The sequence below is a fragment of the Danio aesculapii genome, chromosome 9, assembly GCF_903798145.1.
Source record: "Danio aesculapii chromosome 9, fDanAes4.1, whole genome shotgun sequence".
Lineage (NCBI taxonomy): Eukaryota > Metazoa > Chordata > Actinopteri > Cypriniformes > Danionidae > Danio > Danio aesculapii.
The window spans coordinates 5977965-6000128 of record NC_079443.1 but is presented as its reverse complement, the minus strand read 5'-3'; the positions used below and the strand labels follow the sequence as shown (position 1 = coordinate 6000128).

Sequence of the window (22164 nt, the reverse complement as noted above, 5' to 3'; positions counted from 1 at the left end):
TGACAACAGTTGTTCGCTCCCCTCCTTCTCCCCTGCTCTGCTGGCCACGCCCACTCCTGCCTCTGCTCGCAGAGCTCCACACCCATTATGATGGCTTTTTTTAAAAAAAAATTCTGAGGTAGACATGAACCGAAAGTAAGAGTTTAATGGCCCTTTAAGTGCAGCAATGAGAATAAAATAGCAATGTCATAATTTGGAACTTATTGGTATAGTCTAAATATTTTTATTTTATTCATTTTTTATTTTCCTTCTGTATTTATTATACATGCCTTCGGTATTATCTGCATGTATGAAAGGTTCATGGAGTTGTATGTTTGTACAAGTGTGTACATTTGCGTTTGTATCATTGCATTGCTGGCCTGTAGCCAAGGGAGGTTCGGGTAGTTCTAAAGACCCACCCGTCACTGACAAGGATTGACAAGGACTGACACTGACAAGGGTTTGTGAAGCTCTATATTTTTATTATTATTATTATTATTAAGTTTAAATTTTTTTTATTTGAATGGCCAAGATCTGACTGAAGAAAGTTGAGTGTGCAGGCCGGTTATTTGCCTAATAAATGACAATAGGCTACAGTTTCCTATTTTTTTCCTAAAAATAGATGATGTAATAAATTTGTATTTAAAAAAATAAGTTTTTATTCATATTTCTTTATTCTAAATCTTTAGGAGATATTTTTGATACTGGAGGACTAACCTGAAGGAAAATGAATGAATGAATATTTTTGGTACATTTTCCCATCCGATAAGCTAATCTAGCTAAAAATCGTGCTTAAAATGTCACTAAAATGCAGTATTCAAACCTCATAATTAAATCGAAAAATGAGGTTAATAACTGCAAATAATACCACTTTTTAAGAAAAAAGAACCACCCCTTTAACCAGGCTGGCTACAGGCCTGCATTGTACACATTTAATTTTTCTTTTGGTGACATGGGGTGGGTGGGTTTAGGGTGTGTGTTTTTTTTTTTTTTTTTTTATGTGAAAAGCTTTAAATAAAATATTAAATTATAATAATACAATTCATCATCGGCGTGGTTATGAATTACTTTGGTTATCAAATCAATGCCATATATACCTTTTTTCATTTATCGCTAGTACTCCAGTGAGCGCTGCAGCAGTCTCAGGTTCACCTCAAATCCTCTCATTGGTTGAGACAGTGAGAAATGAACTAAAATAGTTTTGTCAGTGTTAATTCACTAATGCGATAATACTTACCAAAGCTTTACCAGACTTGTGAATCCAGCGAAGATGTGGCTTAGTGTTGTCACATGGTTCCATGGTTAGCTGGGTTTCCTGAGGAGCCAAACAGGAAGTGTTCTGTCGAAGCAACCTTAACCAGGTGTAGGTAAAATGTTGACTCTGCAAGGCATGAGAAAGCAGAAATGAACGGTGCTCATACACCGCAAGATCATACAGCTAAACATAAAAACTGATAAGTCTTATTTGGATCTACCTTATTTGTGAGATCACATTTAGCTAAAGAGAAGCTTTCGTTTTGAAATGTCAAACATTTTCTGGTTCCAACATTGAAAATCTGAAAGGGAAAACAAATACAATAAGTGCTCTGAGTGAATAAAATATCCTCTTTTAGTGAGACTGGTTGAATTTTCTACCTACCAGTCCTTCAGCTTTGACCAGAGGGGTGTCCAGATCTGGATAGACATTTTCCAAGTACCATTTAAAGCTTTTACACTTGAGTTTTTCTCTCAATTGAATCTGTTCTGTCAGATTCCCTATATCGATCACATTTTTATCCAGTAGGTGCTGATAGCCATGACCGTAAAAGACCTCTTTATATTCATCCAGCCACACCTCTGCAACTCTGGCTAAGTTTCTCTCCACTGTCTTTACACGGTCTTTCGTAAACTTGTAAGGGTTATCGCTGCGGAAGATGTGGCCAACGCGAGAGCAGGGGATTATTTCAATCTCACCACCACACATCCAGATCTGAAGAACAAACAAAAGCACGTTAACTGTCGCCACTGAGAATTTCTTTCTATTATTATGTAATATATTGCTGTGTATAAAAGAACGTGTATTCAATTTAACATATCTTATTTAATGTTATAGTTCTGTTTTTTATTAAAAGTCCAATAATCTTCAAGACTGTGCTTAACAATTCCAGTTACAATGCAAAAAAGCAACCAAAACCTTTCAATAAATAGGTGAGGCACTATTTTGTTTGTCCTAAAACACTGCAAGTTAAAGAAAAGCCTAAGGGCTGGGACACACCAAGCTAGGCTCTCGCATGGTTAACATCAGATCGCAGTGACCCTATTCAAAATGTTGAAACAGCACCAGGCCGTCTGCTGAGAAGAGCGCTCTGAATCGATGGTTATTCAGAAACAAATCAGAAGGCAAGTGTGATGTCAAGTGACATATCCAGCTGTAATTTTGCTACATTTCTCAAATATTTGCAAATGATATGGATTATTAGATTATCAGACATATTTGCTAGAGTGAATCCCTCCGTGGTGAGTGACACTTACCCTAAAAATAATACTAAATTCAGCTGTTTTGGGGTGCGTTTCCGAAAACCATCGTTAGCCAACTAAGGTCGCAAGTTGTCGTTACAAACATAGTTTTTTGATTTGGTGTCTCCCAAATCCGTCATTCCAACGAACATTTGCGAACTGCGTCGCAAACTTCTATGCTTGCAACTACACCTCTGGAGCTGTAGTTAGAAACAGTTACTGGCTGTGTGCTGTTCCCACTTATCCCCCCATGCTCTATTCGTTTAGAACATTCTAACATTCAAACTTGGAGTTATTTAAAATAAAAACTCATTAAAGTCATCTCTCTTTGGTGTAATTTGCTTTCAAAGTATTTTTACAGTTCAGTTTTAGCGGTTTTCATGTTTACTATTGCGCTCCCTGCGCAGTGCACTTTGAAAACATTGATGCCATATGGCACAGCCGTGGCTCATGGCGAAAGCTATAGGTGACCTGTTGTTTAAAAGCGGATTTAATGTTACGTTTACAAAGCTTGTGAAAACAAAAAACATAGCATACGTTAATGCTTTTAATTTAAAGTAGGTTATTTATTAAGTATCTGTACTGGATATGACATGGGCCTGTTGGTTAGAACATTTATGAAGTGGTTTACATGTGTCAAATTGTAAAAGTAGACTTTTTAGAAAATATATAAAATAAACAATATCCTACTTAATAATAATAATAATAATAATAATAATAATAAAATCATCATAGTAGTATTAAAGTATGTTTTTTTTAATTTCCTAATAAATATTACATTTCATTTCTTAATAAATAGCATCATTATTTATTTATATATGATATTAGAATACGTGTTAGATTTTGTAAGTGATTTTATGTTTTAGAATAGAATATGGAATGTTCTCAAAAATATTTGTAATGAAAACAGGCTCTATATTTACCATATTTATGCCATTTACAATTATTTTAATTAATATGGAAAACAAATGCTTTTTTTAAATGCATGTGTGTGTAAAACAATATATTTTGTACAAAGAAATGATAAGGTTCTTCTCTAAAGAAGTTGTTACCACCCTGTTTAGAGCATCATTATGGGCATTTTACGTTATAACTTACGTGGTTCGAACGATGAATCTGCGACAGAGAAACTACAGGTTTTGGGAAACACTCATTACTACATCATTCTTTTCCTAAACGATGCATCGTACTATGATAGTTCGGCTGCGAGTTACGTCGTTGTTTGGGAAACGCACCCCTGAACAAGAAAACAGACCACTGCCCCCTGCAGGTGCAGAAAGGCACATCCTCTCACACAGACGCAGAATGCGCTCTCTCGTTTCAGTTGGCTTTTGTCCATTTGGTGTGTGTTCAGGGGCAGCTTTTTGGTCTAGATCATAGGTCTCAAACTCGATTCCTGAAGTGCCGCAGTTCTGCAGTTTTGCTCCAACCATAATCAAACATGCTGATCCGAATATTCAAGGTGTTCAAGACTACTAGAGACTATTAAGCAGGTGCGAGTTGGAGGTGGTTTGAGCTAAACTGCAGCTCTCCAGGAATTGAGTTTGAGACCATTGGTCTAGATGGAACCAGACACAAGGCAAAAACACAGTTGGGTTTCGTGCTAGTTGTTTGGCGTCGATGTGGTGTGTACTGGCCTTAATAATGATCTGCTTTTGAGAATGCAGCCAAAACTTTGCGCATAAAGGAACAAAGTTACACTTTTATTTACAGTCAAATGTACAATTAATCTTGGATAATGTGTCACTGACCCTGAAGGACATACTGCAATCAGACATACCATGTTGTCCTTAACCCTCCCTTTTAATTGATGATTCCTCCTTTGACTTTTCTTTATTTAAGAAAAAAAAAATTCTCTGCTCTAACAGCAGCTAAATAAAACGTTAGGTTTACGTTGGCAGCCTCCACCCTCCCTGGACCAAAAACACGATGTATATGTTCTTGAACATATGGAACAAATATGGAAATATGGAACTGTCTGTGGCAAGGATGCATGGCGTCTCTACAAAAACTATTACTTCAGAGATGTGTGCAATAACTAAGATAAAAGATATGCTATTGTGTAAAAGTCCAATGTATCTACCTTTGTTAATAGTGTTCTTGTATGAAGTTAAATTCAGAGGTTAATGTATTTATTTACATACAGTTATTTATTTATTTATTATTATTATTATTATTTTTTATTAGTATTATTATTTTTCTCTGTGTTTTTTTGCTCTGATTTCTTTCCTTTTTTGTTTATTATTTATTACTTTCGTGGGGGGTGGGTGGGGTGGGGTGGGGTAATAATAGAAAATGCAGTTGGTTGGTATCCTTGTCTATAACTATGTATGCAAGATTATTTTCAACTGTTCTATAAAAATTTGATCACAAAAAAAGTGCAATAAATCTTAAAAATATGATTCCTTAAAATGTCTGATTAAAAAAAATCATTCGACTCTATTAACTACATAGTAATTTACCTTGAAAGAGATTTCCATGTTTTCTCCACCCCAGACATCCAGGCCTGGGTCATATGCCCCCAACTCGTAGAAATAGCTCTTATCAATAGAGAACAGACCCCCCGCCATAACAGGACACCTATGCAAATAAAATGACACCACATATAACAAATGCCACTTATTTTAAAAGAACACAATAAAATAATACAAAAAATATGTAAAATGAATACATTTTTATTCATTAGTGAATCAATGACTTTGAATATAGTTTTGTTCATATAGTACTGTAAACCAATATTGCCTGTAGAACTGAACAGCAACATATTCATGTCAATTAGAAATATTTCAGCTCTTAACAATTTTTCTGGGAGGGACCTGGATCAAGAATGATCTATGACACAGTCAAAACAGGTCTGCATTTTGTCATTTTCTTCAATGAAATGCTTTTAAAAAACAGTGGTTTGCTGTTTGCAAGCCTTTGGTCATGACCACCACAAGGGGTCACTAAAGTTTTGCATAGTTTCTAAATCAATGCCCTGCAACGTTGTCCTTTAGATTGATGTATTTCAATAGATTTAGAATGTATTTATTGTATTTTACGATTCTATGTTTGTTTTGTAATGGAAAGTAAAGATATACGGTGAAAGTCAGAATTATTAGCCCCCCTGAATTATTAGCCCCCCTGTTTATTTCTCCCCCAATTTCTGTTTAACGGAGAGCAGATTTTTTAGCACATTTCTAAGCATAATATTTTTAATAACTAATTTCTAATAACTTTATTTATATATAATTTATAATAAATTTATTTTATCTTTGCCATGATGACAGTAAATAATATTTGACTTGATATTTTTCAAGACACTTCTATACAGCTTAAAGTGACATTTAAAGGCTTAACTAGGTTAATTAGGTTAACTAAGCAGGTTAGGGTAATTAGGCAAGTTATTGTATAACGATAGTTTGTTCTGTAGACAATCGAAAAAAATCAGCTTAAAGGGGCTTATAATTTTGACCTTAAAATGGTTTTTAAAAAATGTAAAACTGCTTTTATTCTAGCCGAAATAAAACAAATAAGACTTTCTCCAGAAGAAAAAATATTATCAGACATACTGTGAAAATTTCCTTGCTCTGTTAAACATCATTTGGGAAATATTTAAAGAAGAGAAAAAATTCAAAGCGGGGCTAATAATTCTGACTTCAACTCTATATTCAGTCATTCTAGTTCAAGCAACAGGTTTGGTGGACCTGTGGCATCTCCCTGCTGTCCTGTTTGGTATGGCAGTTTCACTTATTTTAGATGGCAGTTTCACTTATTTAAGAACTGAAGTTGTAAAGCATGCCTGAAGTAAAGAATTCAGTAGCTTTGAATCTGCATATACGCATATCATTATTAAGCAGTTTTTAATTGAGCAGGGGGTTTTATTTTAAGTTAAAGTTTGTTTGAATTGAGTTTTTTATAACACGCAGTAGAAGAATGATTAAGTAATAGTTTTGGTGAATAAAAAAAAAAATACTTTTCTTTATGCTGCGAAAGTACAGTATAAGAAGAAAAAGCAGGCATGGGGGGCCTGCAAAATTAACCAGAGAAGGAGGTGGGCTGTAAACAGGTTGAGTGCCTAAGTTATAGGCCCATGTTTAAGGCTTATTTAATGATGAGACTATTGAGGACTTTATCAAATAAACTATAATAATTAAGTACATGAAAAATTTGTAACCTGGCAAAAGAGAACACAAAACCACGTATTTATTTAAATGCATGGCTCAAACACCATCAATGCAAAAGCTTGGTCCTGATGTACCATTTAATATATTGAAAATGAAATATAACACTATTTTAAATTATCTGCTAATATTACATGATCTGTGATTAGATAAAGTCAGCACAGTATTTTATTTTTTAAAAAATTTCTTAAACAATAGCCCATTATGTACAGTTGAAGTCAGAATTATTAACCCCCCCAGAATTATTAGCCCCCGGTTTATTTTTTCACCAATTTCTGCTTAACGAATATTTCTTCAACACATTTCTAAACATGATTGTTTTAATAACTTAATTATTTTATCTTTGCCATGATGACAGTAAATAATATTTGACTAGATATTTTTCAAGACACTTCTATACAGCTTAAAGTGACATTTAAATGCTTAACTAGGTTAATTAGGTTAACTAGGCAGATTAGAGTAATTAGGCAAGTTATTTTATAACGATGGTTTGTTCTCTAGACATTCGGGGAAAAAAATAAGTTAAAGGGGCTAATAATTTTGACCTTAAAAGGGTTCCGAAAATTTTTTTAAAACTGCTTTTATTTTAGCCGAAATAAAACAAATAAGACTTTCTCCAGAAGAAAAAATATTATCAAACATACTGTAAAAATGTCCTTGCTCTGTTAAACATAATATGGAAAATATTTAAAAAAGAAAAAAAATGAAAAGAGGGGCTAATAATTCTGACTTCAACTGTATACATTTACATGTGAAAAGTGTTATTAGATTAAAATATATTATTACATTATGATTTCAATAAATTACCTTAAGATTTCAATACCTTTTATGAAAATTATTACATTATGAACTGTTTATTATGATTATAATGTTGTATTTTTATGTTCAGCTTTTACATTACATGTCGTTATTACGTTATGAGTTGCTACAAGAACTTTAGTTCCAGAGTTCCAAAAATGTTCCTTTCCTTACAGCACCACCTTGTGGTTGATTCTCATCAATACAAACACTTTAAAACTGTAAGGGTAAGAAGAACACTTTACAAGAGTTTCAGAGCATTTCATGTATGATATATACCTTAAAATATAAGGACGTTTTCTTTATCTTTAAAAAAGACTAGGACATTTATAATGTGCCCAATTATTATGATTAGCAGTCCATTCTCCATTATGATTGCCTTGTTTTATTTACAGTCGACAGGTTACCAATATCATTCAGTTGGTTCAATCAATTTGATGAAAACATCTAATTCACATTTGAGTCTTTTTCTCAATATAACTTTTAACTTTTAACTTGTATGTCTTTTGCACATATAACGTATATAGTAATATGGCTCTACATACACTTGTCAATATGTATATTTGCATTCACTACTTGTATTTTTTAAAATATATTTATTATCTGTTTTTTGTCCTGTCTCTGTTATCCTGTTGCACTGTAGAAGCTCTGTCACGAAAACAAATTCCTCGTATGTTTGAACATACCTGGCAATAAAGCTCTTTCTGATTCTGATTTATTTTTTTGAATGCGGAAAATGTTTGCTTTATATTGGGATGAAAATGTGGCTAATGATTTAGTGAATCACAACTAACTCATTTAAGATAAACAGTTGTGTTTGTCATCTGTAAAAGTACAGGAAATTAAAAGCAAATCTCAGCGAATCATTTTGGTGAATGAATTTATTTTAATTACAAACTTATCATTATTGTAAAACAATCAAATATGTCTGTAAAGTAGATGTAATGATTATTAAATTCAATTAATCTTTATTTGTATAGCGCTTTTACAATGCAGATTGTGTCAAAGCAGCTTCACATAGAAGATTATAGTGAATTGAAACAGTAGTTTAGTTTTCAGAGTTTAAGTTTAGATTAGTTCAGTTCAGAGACACAAACATTGTAAATATATAACTGATCAAAAACACACCTCACAAATATAGGCAAGTATAAAAAAAAGAGAAACTTCAGGGATACATTAAATAATTCTGTTAGTCAGCTTTCTGTAAGTATATAACTAGCATTGCATTGATGTTACCTGATGGGATCTGAATCCTTAATCTGGTTCTTTTGAATATATTCCTCAGATAGGGCACTCCAGCCAAAAACAAGCGGCCACTTGAAAATGCCTCTTTGGAAGTTATCCACAAGCATGTAACTGTGTTGACAAAGCAAACAAACAGTCAAACAGATGAATAATTACATACATGTACACAGTTTAACAGTGGTGGACTATTGGACAGGGCTCTGGAGTCTCCTGACATCATGAACTTACAGTATACTCTGGTATCTGGCATTGGTATTTATTTTAAAGTGCTTTGCACACAAAAAACTTAACATTACTTTAACTGCACAACTGAGTTTATATTTGATTACCTCATGTCTTTATCATTGATAACATCAATAACAGGACAGGCCACTTTTTTGCGGTCCAGGTAAATTCTTTCTAACAGTGGCTCGAGCCATCCTACGTTACTCTCAATGTGAGAGTCCAGGAAAGTCAGCACTTCACCTGCAGATGAAGCAGACAATATATCCAAACACTAAAACAACATGCATTGTTTATTAAATAAATAATATTCATCATAAAATTATTAAATAAATCTATCAAGTGTACAGTACCTGTAGCGGCAGCGGCTCCTGCCATTCTGGCTCTGATGAGGCCTTGTCGCTCTTTCAGATGAATGATTCGTACTTTAGGGAACTGAGACATATAAACATCCAACTGTTCTTTCAGGTAGTCTAAAGAAGGTAAGAACTAATCAGATTTACAATTCATAAGGCATTTATACTGTATTTACAATTATAATCTTTACAGCACCTGAAAATGTATTAATATGTTGTTGAAAATGCCTGTAATAAAAGAGGCACATCATGCGCATATATTCTGGCAGTGCTCAAGAATGAACAGTTTTTGGGAAATGGTGATACTCCTATTAACTTAAAAAGGAAGATGGATATCTAGTTAAGATATTTTTGGCAACAAGTTAAAAAGCTAAATCCAGAAATGGTACAAAGAAGACCCACCAACTAAAGATGAATAGTTCAAAATTATAGCAGAAGTTGAGGTAATGGAAAAAATGACACATGCACTTCGATTACAATTAGAGATCTTTGAAAAGAAATGGAGTAAATAGCTGGATTTTCTCCACAACGACAGTATAATTATTTATAATTGAACATTTACATAATTTTAGAGGTTATACATCATTATGAAAATATGTCTGGCAACCTTTTATTTTATTCTATTTTATACTTATTTTATTTATTTATTTTGATGAGGTTAATTAATATGTTTATACTTGTATGTATGTGGATATACATGTGTGGAATGGATGTATTTGCCTATATATGTATATATATGTATAAATGTATTATTATTTTTTTGTTTTGTTCCCACTGCTTATATGTTCCTAAAAAAATCTATAAAAACTAATTTAAAAAATGCCTGTAATTTTTCTGTTTTCATATCTTGTATAGAATCTGATTTTGACCTGCTCCAAAACTTACTCCTATTTGTCTGCTCCTTTATTTATATAGTCAGAATTATTAGCCCACCATTGATTTTTTTTTTTTTTTTTTTTTTTTTTTTTTTTTTTTTTTTTTTTTTTCTTTTTAAAATATTTCCTAAATGATCTTTAACAGAGCAAGAAAATTTTCACAGAATGTCTGATAATATTTTTTCTTCTGGAGAAAGTCTTATTTGTTTTATTTTGGCTAGAATAAAAGCAGTTTTAAATTTTTTAAAAACCATGTTAAGGACAAAATTATTAGCCCCTTTAAGCTGTTTATATTTTCAATAGTCTACAGAACAAACCATCGTTATACAATAATTTTCCTAATTACCCTAACCTGCCTAGTTAACCTAATTAACCTAGTTAGGCCTTTAAAATTCACTTTAAGCTGTATAGAAGTGTCTTGAAAAATATCTAGTCAAATATTATTTACTGTCATCATGGCAAAGATAAAATAAATTAGTTATTAGAAATGAGTTATTAAAACTATTATGATTAGAAATGTGTTGAAGAAATCGTCTGTCCGTTAAACAGAAATTGGGGGGAAAACAACAGGGGGGGCTAATAATTCAGGAGGGCTAATAATTCTGACTTCAACTAAATGTGATGCATAATTTCCATCCATACTCCAATAATTGATCAACTCCTATTAATCAATTTTCTAGTTCGATCTCAAGTCTTGGCAAATAACTGAGAAAACAGCATTATTAAAGGCCTTATTTTTATGATGTCATCATGTAGACTCCTTACAAAGTACTTTACAGTATTTTAAAAGTACAAAAATACAACACAATAAAGTATTTTGCTACAGAATGTTAAGCCATTTTCATAAACCCTTTCAAATACAAATTACAAAATACCATTTTGTATTTAAAATACGGATTTGAAGTACTTGTATCATAAATGCTGCCCAACCCTGAGCTGATGCAAATGATTTCTTTAAAATAAGAACAAATGAGACCTTTGGTGCTGCAGTCATCCACGAGAATGATCTCCTTCAGCAGCTGTGGAGGAGACCTATTGAGCACACTGTGTACCGAGCGCAGCAGAGTAGACCAAACCTCATCCACAAAGCAGAAGATCACACTGGTGCTGGGCAGGTCATCATGAACGAGGCTTTCTGAACATCTAAATGACACAAGTTGATGTAGTAGATATTACATACACTGTGTATATGTTGCCCAGCAAACCATTTTTATACATTTATCAGTGAATGTAACAGATTTTACCATATTTATTTCACATGTATTCTTTTTAACACAAATGTGGGCTCACCAAACATCTTTAGGATAAAAAATATAATTAATTTAACACCGTTTACAATTTTAACTGGCATAACTCCACAGGACATACAGGTGTATTTTTTTCAAAATGTATGTTTTATACATTTTTTATACATTTATCTTTACAAATAAAAAAGATTAAAATATTATAAAAAAATCTTATTTAATATATATAATAAATAGTTTCTACAGGGGCATCACGGTGGTGCAGTGGGTAGCATGATCGCCTCACAGCAAGAAGGTCGCTGGTTCTAGCCTCGGCTGGGTCAGAATTTCTGTGTGGAGTTTGCATGTTCTCTCCGTGTTCGCGTATACAGTGAAAAAACTGTTGCATGCAAAACTGTTGCAAACAATTTATTTGTGTTGAATTTAAACAAACAAATAAAATTGAGCAATGTTCAACTTAATTTGTTTGTTTAAATTCAGCCCAAGTAATTTGTTTACAACCACTTAACATAAAAAAATTGAGTAAATCCAAGGAATCATCTTTGAATACTTTTTGTTCAGTGTAGGTTTCCTCCGGGTGCTCCGGTTTCCCCCACAGTCCAAAGACATGCACTATAGGTGAATTGGGTAAACTAAATTGTCTGTAGTGTATGTATGTGAATGAATGTGTATGGATGTTTCCCAGTGATGGGTTACAGCTGGAAGGGGATCCGCCGCGTAAAACATATGCTGTATAAGTTAACGGTTCATTCTGCTGTGGCGACCTCTGATTAATAAAGGGACTAAGCCGAAAAGAAAATAAATGAATGAATTATTTTCTTTCTTTTTTTGTTAACAACTGTTTATTGAGTTTTTCAGGAAACAAGAAAACAAAAACCTAACAAATTGCAAACCTACTCCCGCCCATCCAACCCCTGGTAAACTTCAAAAGATGAATAAATAAAAATAAACAAACCAATAAAATGATTTTTACAAAGAAAATGTACAAAGATTTTAAAAAGGATAACACAACATCAAAAGCTGAATGCCAGATACTGACAGTTTTCGCATTACAGTAGCTCCATGTATACAAGAAATCGAACGAATGAAATATTTCCTACATAAAAAACACAGACTCCATGCCTTCTTCATCTTAGGGGCTTTTTTCAGTTTACTCATGCATTTAATAAATACTACTACTACTCCTAATAATAATAATAATATAATACAAAAGCAAATTGTCATATTTTTATTTGTTTTAATAAAAACTAGTTTAGATTTGTCCACCTGTCGGGTTTTGGACCATATGGGGCATAGGACATGTGTTTGGATATAACTCCACACTTCATTATTATCATTCTTTTATTCGTTTGCTGGAAATTAGAATTGAATTTAGAAATAGTTCTGAAACAAACCTTTGCGCTTAACAACACCGTTTCCTTATCCACGAATATAAAGGAGTAAAATAAAGAGTAAAAGTAAAGTAAAGAGAAAGTAAAGAGGTCGAATGACCGGGGCTCGTTCTATATCCTTGGTGCAGATTGTTTGTGGCCATGGCCATTAAAGGGAATGGGAGATGAGACTCTGATTGGTTTAATGCACGTTATGCTTAAAACACACCCATAACTCATTTAGAGAATAAGCACAACCCTGTTAGACCATGTGCCGCGGCACAAACCGTATTTTTCCATCTTTAAAATAGCAAAAGTGGATTCGGACACTCTCTTTGCACCTTTGCGCCTAGATGGTTAAAATAGAGCCCATTGTGTTTAGGGCTTGACATTAACACCTGCCAACCCAGCAAATGCGGGTAGATTTAAGCTGATTTCAGACACCCACTCTGATGGGTTGAGCATTCACTTTAAACTGCAATTTTCTTAAAAGTCATGTTAAATAAAAAGAAATTGCAATGTAACACTTGATTTATCTGAAATCACCCCAATGTCCTCATTTACGATTCCCTACATTAGTTTACTAATACAGTCCACTTGAAGAAGTGAATGAAACGAGTAAGTGAATTTGAGCACTCCGTGCACCAGAAGAGGTGTGTTTTATCGTTTAAACAAGTTAAATTATTAAATTATTAAGTTTTATATATATATATGAGCAATTCCAGCATTATGGATGTGACATTTGCAGTAAAAACTCAAAACATAAATTCACAGAGAAAGTATACGTTAACATTATATTGAAACATTTGTTTATATTTTCCAGAATAACTGACCACAGAGTTAAAGGGACCTGAAAAATTTCAATCTGTAAACATGTTTTGTACTTTAAATGAGGAAAATAAACCTGCGTTATGGATGTGACAAAAAAAGTATGCGAGTTTGCCGTATACAACATACTTTGTAGAAATTTTGTGAATTAAACTGACCACCCCAAAGGAAATAATGATAATCAAAAGGATAAGAGTTGGCTCTCTACAGAATAAAAATGATTGATTTTATTTTACTTTACATTTTTCCATTTATGAGGAAAATGTGTCTTTAAGGATGTGACAGCTTTCCGTTATGGATGTGACCGCGGTGAAATTGCTACCTGTGTGACTTTGGTTATTAAAATATAATAGTCTCAAAACATTGACAGATATATTTTTGCGTATCTCTAAAGTACTGTAAAATACTTGCTTACACAAAAAACTTAGAATCGGTTTCCGTATTTTGGTGAAAACCTATTTTTTTTATGGCAAGGTTGACATTTGCATGGAATTGCTCATATATATATATATATATATATATATATATATATATATATATATATATATATATATATATATATATATATATATATATATATATATATATACACACAACAGTTCTGTCTTGTTCTCGAATCTGATTGGCTGATAGTAGTGCGACATTCTGCAATATCAGAATTCCTACAGCCTCCTCACACTTCAGCATTACTCCGCCCACATATAGTGACAGATTAATAAACACGCTACAGTTTGACAAATATTGCAGCTGTTGGACACCATAATGTACTTTAGAGGCTTTTTTTAGCCAGAATGTAGTTGTTTCGATTGCAACTAAGCAGTTTACTTATAAGGATAGTGTCTATTTTAAATATTTATAATTTCGGAGATACAATGTCATTCACAAGAGGGTGACAGTGACTGCATAAAAAGCCCTTAGAGGAGAAAAACCCAGTGTAATTTTAAACTACAGCTGATCAAATCATGATAAAACTGGTGATTTTACTAAGTCGATCTCTCTCTTCTTATGTTGCAGTGCTGGATTTATACCATGGTAATTGTAGTGTGTTGAGTGTGAGATGGGACCCGCATATTAGGAATGGATGTATATATTGTTGGCCACTCTCTGTATAAACTCTGAGTTACTTTTTGTTTGACCATCTGTTTGTTTCTAATGCGTCCCCTGTTTCGTTACTGTAGACTAGTTCAGCAAAATGAAAGAAAGAAGAAATGCCCACATGTGTTTAGCGTTTTTCATTAACAAAAACACAACAGTAATCTGGTAGTGTTTGCACTGATTTAGCTTTTTTGGGGTTAATTATTGTGATCTCCGGATTGCAACAGAGAAATACTGGAAAATCTCTATAGACTGATGGCATTTCATGCCGTTCAGCCTGATAATCCTAAAATGTGAACAAAATCACCTGTTTGTCATCACTTTAGACATTATGCTAGAGAATCATTGAAATACATCTAAAATCTCTAAAGTGACATTGACGGTTTCTGCTTTTCTGAAGCCAGCTACAGATGTGAATGAATAGCTGAAGATAGTAGGTCCTCATACAAAAGGGTTTTTAGACGCTCTGTGTTTGATTTTCTTTTTTATATACACGATTATGCCATCAAACTCTTGTGTAAATGCAATATCACACTCGTAGCAGTGCGATATGGCGATTATGCACGCTTCCCACCAATAAACATTAACAATAAGGAAATGGAGAAGATGCTTAGCATGTGTCCATAGATGGGCCTAATGCAAAAGTATGGAGTTCGTATGTACACCCATTTCTAATGTGATGTGCCACAACAGATTCCAATCTCTGTTGATTTCATTACACTTTATAAACAACTTGACTGTGTCAGAAATGAAAAAGAAGGACAAACTTTGGAAACTCAGACTGTGGCAAGCCACACCCATGGAGCTTCAAACTGTGGGTGAGAACTGGAAGCTCTGGCATGCTCTGTGATTTTGATGTGTACCAAGGGAGTGTAGATGGAACACCACAAGCCAATTCTGAACTTGGGCTGTCAGGTGATGTTGTGATGAAGCACTCCTCCACACTTCCAGAGGGCCAAAACTACAAGATTTACGCAGACAACTACTTCACTTGTGCTTTTCAGATGAAAAGAACTGTCTTAGGGAAAAACACACTCAATCCACACTGATTGTGACCAAATCCATTTTCTGAATATTTTTATTAATAAATGCTTATTCATAAAACATTTGAGTGTTGTGTGACTAATACTTATGATTATAGGTGGGCAAAGATAATTTTTTTTAATCTAGATTAATCTCACTGTAATCTTGGAATTAATCTACATTCATCTAGATTAAAATGGCTCATTTGACTTTTACCGAAGGCATTCAGAATATGTGGGCCACTCAAATAATGACATCAAAATGCAAAATGCATTATAAACTGCTTGAGAAACTGTTCTACTATAATAAATGTTGATGAAAATAAATGATGTTCAATAAGATGTACTTGTGTTTACTAACTGTTTATTCAGTTAAACATGAATTTTGAACTGTAGGCATACATAAGCTCCAAACAGCGATTTTTTTTTTTTTTTTTTTTTTTTTTTTTATTAATTACCTTAATCAGACTAAAGTCATAACTGAACTAAACAGAAATGGAATTAAGATGTGGACTATGCATATATTAGTGGAATTATTGAAGTAAACACCGCAATCAAACTTTTACCGTCATGTAGGACTTTTCGCCATATTTTCTGACAAGATCCACACACACGGTTGTCAGTAAAGGACACACACACACACACACATCGCGAAATGCAGAAGTTTTTTTTCTTTCCATTTGGCGTGCGTTATTAAATTCCATAACACTCTCACCAGTCCTTACACCTTATTTGTGTCTAATACCCCAGTCTGTCATGGGGGCATAAATGAAATGTACATGAGTGAATGTGAAACTGACGAACTACAGTTAAAGTCACCCAAAATTACAGGAAACTCTTACATGAAAGCACTTCACGTAAACACATTAATTATATTATTGTCTATTAGGGCAAATAACTAGATTACAGATGTCCATGTAAGCGTAGTCAGTAGTGTCTTCGAAGTAAGTGAAAGATCCAGCATGCTGCTGATTTGATTCAGAAGGGCACTTTTTTTGTCAGACAGCTCACCGATCAGGTATACATCCACGCAAAAATATCAAGGTAAAAGTCATTATAGCTTGCGTAGACTTGACCCAGCTCCCAACCCAACTTAGAATAGATTAGATTAACGGTGATATTTTTTTTTATCGCCAGATAAGAGTCTCGCATTAACGCAGCACGTTAATGCCGATAACGGCCCATCACTACTTATGATATATACTGCTATGGGGCTAAGTAAGTGAATAGCCCTGCAAATAAATGCTAAAAATGCTCTGTATATCTGTTCAGACAAAATGAGTACAAATACAGAAATTCTGCTCATGACTAGGCCCAATGTTGCAATATTACAACATTTCCCTAAAAACTTACTAAAAAGTAAAAAATAAAAAAAATAAAAAATTATTAGACTTTAATTCCTACATCAGAGGCAAGATTCTGACGGTATGATTACATTGGATAAAAATATCACAGTATTGTGATTACTGCTCTAAAATATATTATTCTTAAATATCTGGGTTAAAAACAAAACATTTTTCCCCTTTTTAACACAATATATTTAATTTTGAGAAACATTTAGAATATTTTAAGAGTAAACATGTCAGGCTGAATTAATTATTGACTTCTGCTGTCTTCATTTGTTTTAAAAACAGATTTTTTTATTTATTTAAATGGCATCTTCAGACATATTTCCAGCTGAAGATACTGTTGTCCTAAAAAAACAAATAAAAAAAGTCAATAAAAAAATCGTGCACATACCTTAGGAATGGTATTGCAGAAAATGTTGGAGTTTTAAAACCTTGACTTTTCTAAACCAGACTCTGATGGTATGATAACCTTGGATAAAAAATATCACAGTTTGACGAAATTGTGATTATTGCTCTAAAATATATTCTTTTAACCTGTCTGAGTAAAAAACAAAAACACAATATATTTTATTTTGAGAAAAACTTTAAATATTTTAGAGCAGTAAACATGTCAGGCTAAATAATTCAAATGAATCATTTACTTCTGCTGTCTTCATTAATTTCAAAAACTCCTAATTTCTTTTAAAACTCCTAATTTTCGATTTAAAACTGTATTTTTGCATATATTTTCTGGAGATACTGTTGTCCTTAAAAAAAACATAAATAAAAAAATCTTACACATACCCTAGGAACGATATAGCAGAAAATGTTGGTAGTTTTAAAACCTTGACTATTCCAAATCGCGGTATACCTTCAAACCAGTTAAGTACCACAGTGATTTAAAGACACAAAATCAAGTCATGTAGTCTGAACGGCATACCAATATATAAAATCATGCACTGTCAACTAGGCATAACCCTAACCGCATTCCTAAGACTCTGGTGGCAGCTCTGGCCTGATGCTTAGTGAGTTGGACTTTCCCCGGTACCAGTAGGAATTGAGGTTGGGGAGTGAATGAACTGCACTGTCTGCCCCTGAGTGAGTCACCTAACCTCTAATCACTCCCCGGGCACTGGGAGCAATAGGTGCCCACTGCTCTGGATGTACTCTCACTGTGTGTGTTAGTGTGTGTGCTTTTACTCCTCACTCAAGATGTGTCGGTTTATAGTGGAGGATCAAATTCTATGGGTAAATCCATACTTGACATGGGCTCAACTTCACATATTTTATGGCCCTAACCCACACCTAGCCCTTAAGCCAACCATCAAGAACAACAGGGTCCTACAGTAGTAATGCAGAGGGTCCTTGAAATGCATTCCTGTCTCCCCAGTTAAGCAGGAACATAGTATAGAGTCACAAACTACCACGCCTGTGCCTCATTACAGGACTAGATTACAACTGATCACACCAAAACGGTCAACACTACATAAGATATATTGTACAGTTGGTTATCGCATATAACATGACTAAGCATGCTGCCTCTTCTGTCAATATTTGCTCATTCTGATGATGTCTCATTTTTTAATTTTTATTTTTTTTTGTGTTGAACACAAAATAAGATGTATTAAAGAATGTGAGTGACCAAACAGTTGCTGGATTTAGTAGGGAAACTACTATTAATGTCAGTGGCGATGATTGGAAGTGTTGGGATGCAAGTGTTGGGTGTAATTAGTTAAAAAGTAACTAGTCACTGTAAATAAATTAATCTTCCACTCATAAATGTATTAAAGGTATAAAGGTACACTTGAAATCAGAATTATTAAACCCCCTGAATTATTAGCCCCCAGTATATTTTCTTCCCCAATTTCTGTTTAACATCGAGAAGATTTTTTCAACAAATTTCTAAACCAAATAGTTTAATAACTCATTTCTAATAACTGATTTATTTTATTTTTGCCATGATGACAGTAAATAATATTTGACTAGATATTTTTCAAGACACTACTATACAGCTTATAGTTAGATATTTGGGCCAAATCCCAATTCTATTTTTGTACCCCTACCCCTACCCCTTTGCCCCTTAAAAAGTGTGAGGGCGAAGGGCTTCAAAATTTACCCCTAAGAAATGGGACAGCACTACAGAATACGTCATCATATGTCATCGTCATCTCTTGCTTCATATGAGATCAGACGATGGCGACTGCTGTAGTTATTCCAGTTGTGTTATTTTTTGGTATTTATCTTCAAGAAATCACTGAAGGCATATATTATGTTATCATAACGATATAATGTGGTAATAAGATCGTAGCATACTGTGCATTTAACACAGTGGCCATTTTCATCTATGTCAACACACGAAAACAACATTAACATTATAGCAGACACTGTAAAAAGCTCATTCTTAGCCACTAGACTTTTCCGACAGGGTACTCGAGTGTCATCGAGTGACAGAATGTTGTGGGACTGCTGTACAGGAGTTATGATTATGGATTATAGATAGCGAAATTTAGCATTTTTTATTTTAGTGTTTTTTTTTTTAAAGCATGACCGTAAAACACGAAAGTGGGTATGAATATATTAAAACATGTGTTTGTTTGTTGTAAATACTCGTAATAATGACTAAATAATACTACTTTGTGGATCTCCTTACTTCCGGGTTCAGCAATACTGCTGTTGTTGCTGGTGTATTCTGGGAAATTTTCGTACCCCTTGGTTTCGAATGTGATCCTGAAAAATCTTCACTTGAAGGGCTATTCACCCCTTCCCCTTAGCCCTACGCCTTCAAGCTAAAGAGAATTGGGACACCCCTACCCCTTGACGTGAACGCGCAAAACGAGGGGTAGGGGTAAGGGGAAGGGGTAGAATTGGGATTGGGCCTTAAAGGCTTAACTAGCTTAAATACGTTAACTAGGCAGGTTACTTAGGCAGTTGTATTATAACGATGGTTTGTTCTGTAGACTATCGAAAAAAATATATAGCTTAAAGGGGCTAATTATTTTGACCTTAAAATTGGTTTTTAAAAAATTAAAAACTGCTTTTATTCTAGCTGAAATAAAACAAATAAGACTTTCTCCAGAAGAAAAAATATTATCAGACATACTGTGAAAATTTCCTTGCTCTGTTAAGCATCATTTGGGGAAAAAAAATCAAAAATCAAAGGGGGGGCTAATAATTCTGATTTCAACTGTATTGCGATTAATGTACTTGTCTTAAATACTCTAAATAAAGTCAAGAGTTCTGGAAAAAAAAAAACTATTAAGTGAAGAAGAGAAATTGTACGTTTTGTTATACAAATATATTTTGAAGAATAATTCTATTTTTCAACTAAAGCCTACATTTATTAAGATGATTTCACATGCTTAAACAAATAATTATTAATTAAACAAAATAATAATAAAGTTTGACATTTTTGACAGCTAAAAGGGATTTTAAAACGCGTTTAAAACAAAAAGTCAAGTAATTGAATTACTTATTAAGTTTCAAATAAAGTAATGAGAGAAGCTATTTAAATACAATTTTAATAGTGTGATTAGTAATTAGACATGATTTTTCAAAGGGCTGGCGCAGTGGGTAGCATGATCGCCTCACAGCAAGGAGGTCACTAGTTCAAGCCCCTGCTGGGTCAGTTGGCATTTCTGTGTGAAGTTTGCATGTTCCCTGTGTTGGCGTGGGTTTCATCCAGGTGCTCCGGTTTCCCCCACAGTCCAAAGACATGCTGTGCAGGTGAACTGAATAAGCTAACTTGGCCGTTGTGTATGAGTGTGAATGTAAGAGTGTATGGGTGTTCCCAATGTTGGGTTGCGGCTGGAGGGGCATCCGCCGCGTAAAACATATGCTGGATAAGTTGGCGGTTCATTCCGCCTGATTAATAAAGGGACTAAGCAGGAAAGAAAATGAATCAATGAGTTTTTCTTACAAAGAAACTTATCCAACACTGGTGGGGATCAGTGACCAGTTGAGGATGAGTAAATTATGTTAAGATTTTTTCATTTGAATTTTAGTTACGTTTTAAAATGTTTATAAAATAAGGAAATTAGTTTGGTTGTACTGCTCAGACAGCTTGCAGAATAGCAAAACCAATATCACAAAGATTTGTGGAAAATCCTAAGTTATTTTCCTGAAAATAAATTGTGAAATATGTTTGCCAGATCACTCCTTAGGGCTGCACAACATATCGTTTCAGCATCAATATCACAACGTGTGCATTCACAATAGTCACATCAGTCAAAATTAGGCCACGCTTTATATTAAGTGTCCTTAACTACTGTTTACTTACATAAAAATAAAAATTCAATGTACTTATTGTGTTCATAATGTATTGCACAACACTTCTGGTGCTCTTGAGGTGGGATAAGAGCAGGGTTAGGGACAGGTTTGGTGGTATGGATTAGACATGGGACGATAACCGTTTTCAAGGTATACCGCGGTTTGGAAAAGTCAAGGTTTTAAAACCGCCAAAATTTTCTGTAGTACCGTTCTTAAGGTATGTGTACGATTTTTTTATTTACATTTTTTTGTTGTTTTTTTAGGACAACAGTAAACAGAAAAAAATATCCAAAGATGCCGTTTTAAATTGTAAAGAAATTATCTTTTTAAACTAATGAAGACAGCAGAAGTCAATGATTCATTTGAATTATTTAGCCTGACATGTTTACTGCTTTAAAATATTATAAATCTTTAAAAAAATTAAATATATTGTTTTTAAAGGAGAAAAAAAGTAGTTGTTTTTACCCAGACATTTAAAAAGGAATTATTTTAGAGCAGAAATCACCATTCCGTGAAACCTTGATGTTTTTATCCAAGGTTACCGTCAGAATCTTATACCAGCCCATGCCTAGTATGGATTGGTTTAAGTGTAGGTTATGGTGCAAGCGATGGTCAACAGTGTAATTAAAGATATAGTTACAGAAATCAATTACAGATGTAATTACATGCATGCATATGAACAAAGCATACTTAGACCAGTGTTTCCCAACCCTGTTCCTGGAGGCACACCAACAGTACATATTTTGGATGTCTCCCTTTTCTGACCCATTAACTTCAGGTGTTGGAGTCTCTTCTGATGTTATGATAAGTTGATTCAGGTGTGTTTGATTAGGGAGAGGTTTGAAAATGTGTACTGTTGTGTTCCTGTGCCTTCAGG

At 33.7% G+C, this 22164-nt stretch overlaps 1 protein-coding gene across 1 annotated transcript in view; it reads right to left on the bottom strand.

The window, feature by feature from the left end:
- LOC130234480 (polypeptide N-acetylgalactosaminyltransferase 5) overlaps window positions 1-22164 on the bottom strand; it is a 32030-nt gene that overhangs the window by 4406 nt on the left and 5460 nt on the right. The window contains exons 2-9 of the mRNA XM_056464694.1: window positions 11111-11277; window positions 9257-9376; window positions 9011-9146; window positions 8673-8792; window positions 4938-5055; window positions 1619-1948; window positions 1455-1535; window positions 1217-1360 (exon numbers count right to left, since the gene is read on the bottom strand). Of these exons, the coding sequence (XP_056320669.1) occupies window positions 1217-1360; window positions 1455-1535; window positions 1619-1948; window positions 4938-5055; window positions 8673-8792; window positions 9011-9146; window positions 9257-9376; window positions 11111-11277 (1216 nt within the window). The remainder of the gene's footprint in view (window positions 1-1216; window positions 1361-1454; window positions 1536-1618; window positions 1949-4937; window positions 5056-8672; window positions 8793-9010; window positions 9147-9256; window positions 9377-11110; window positions 11278-22164) is intronic.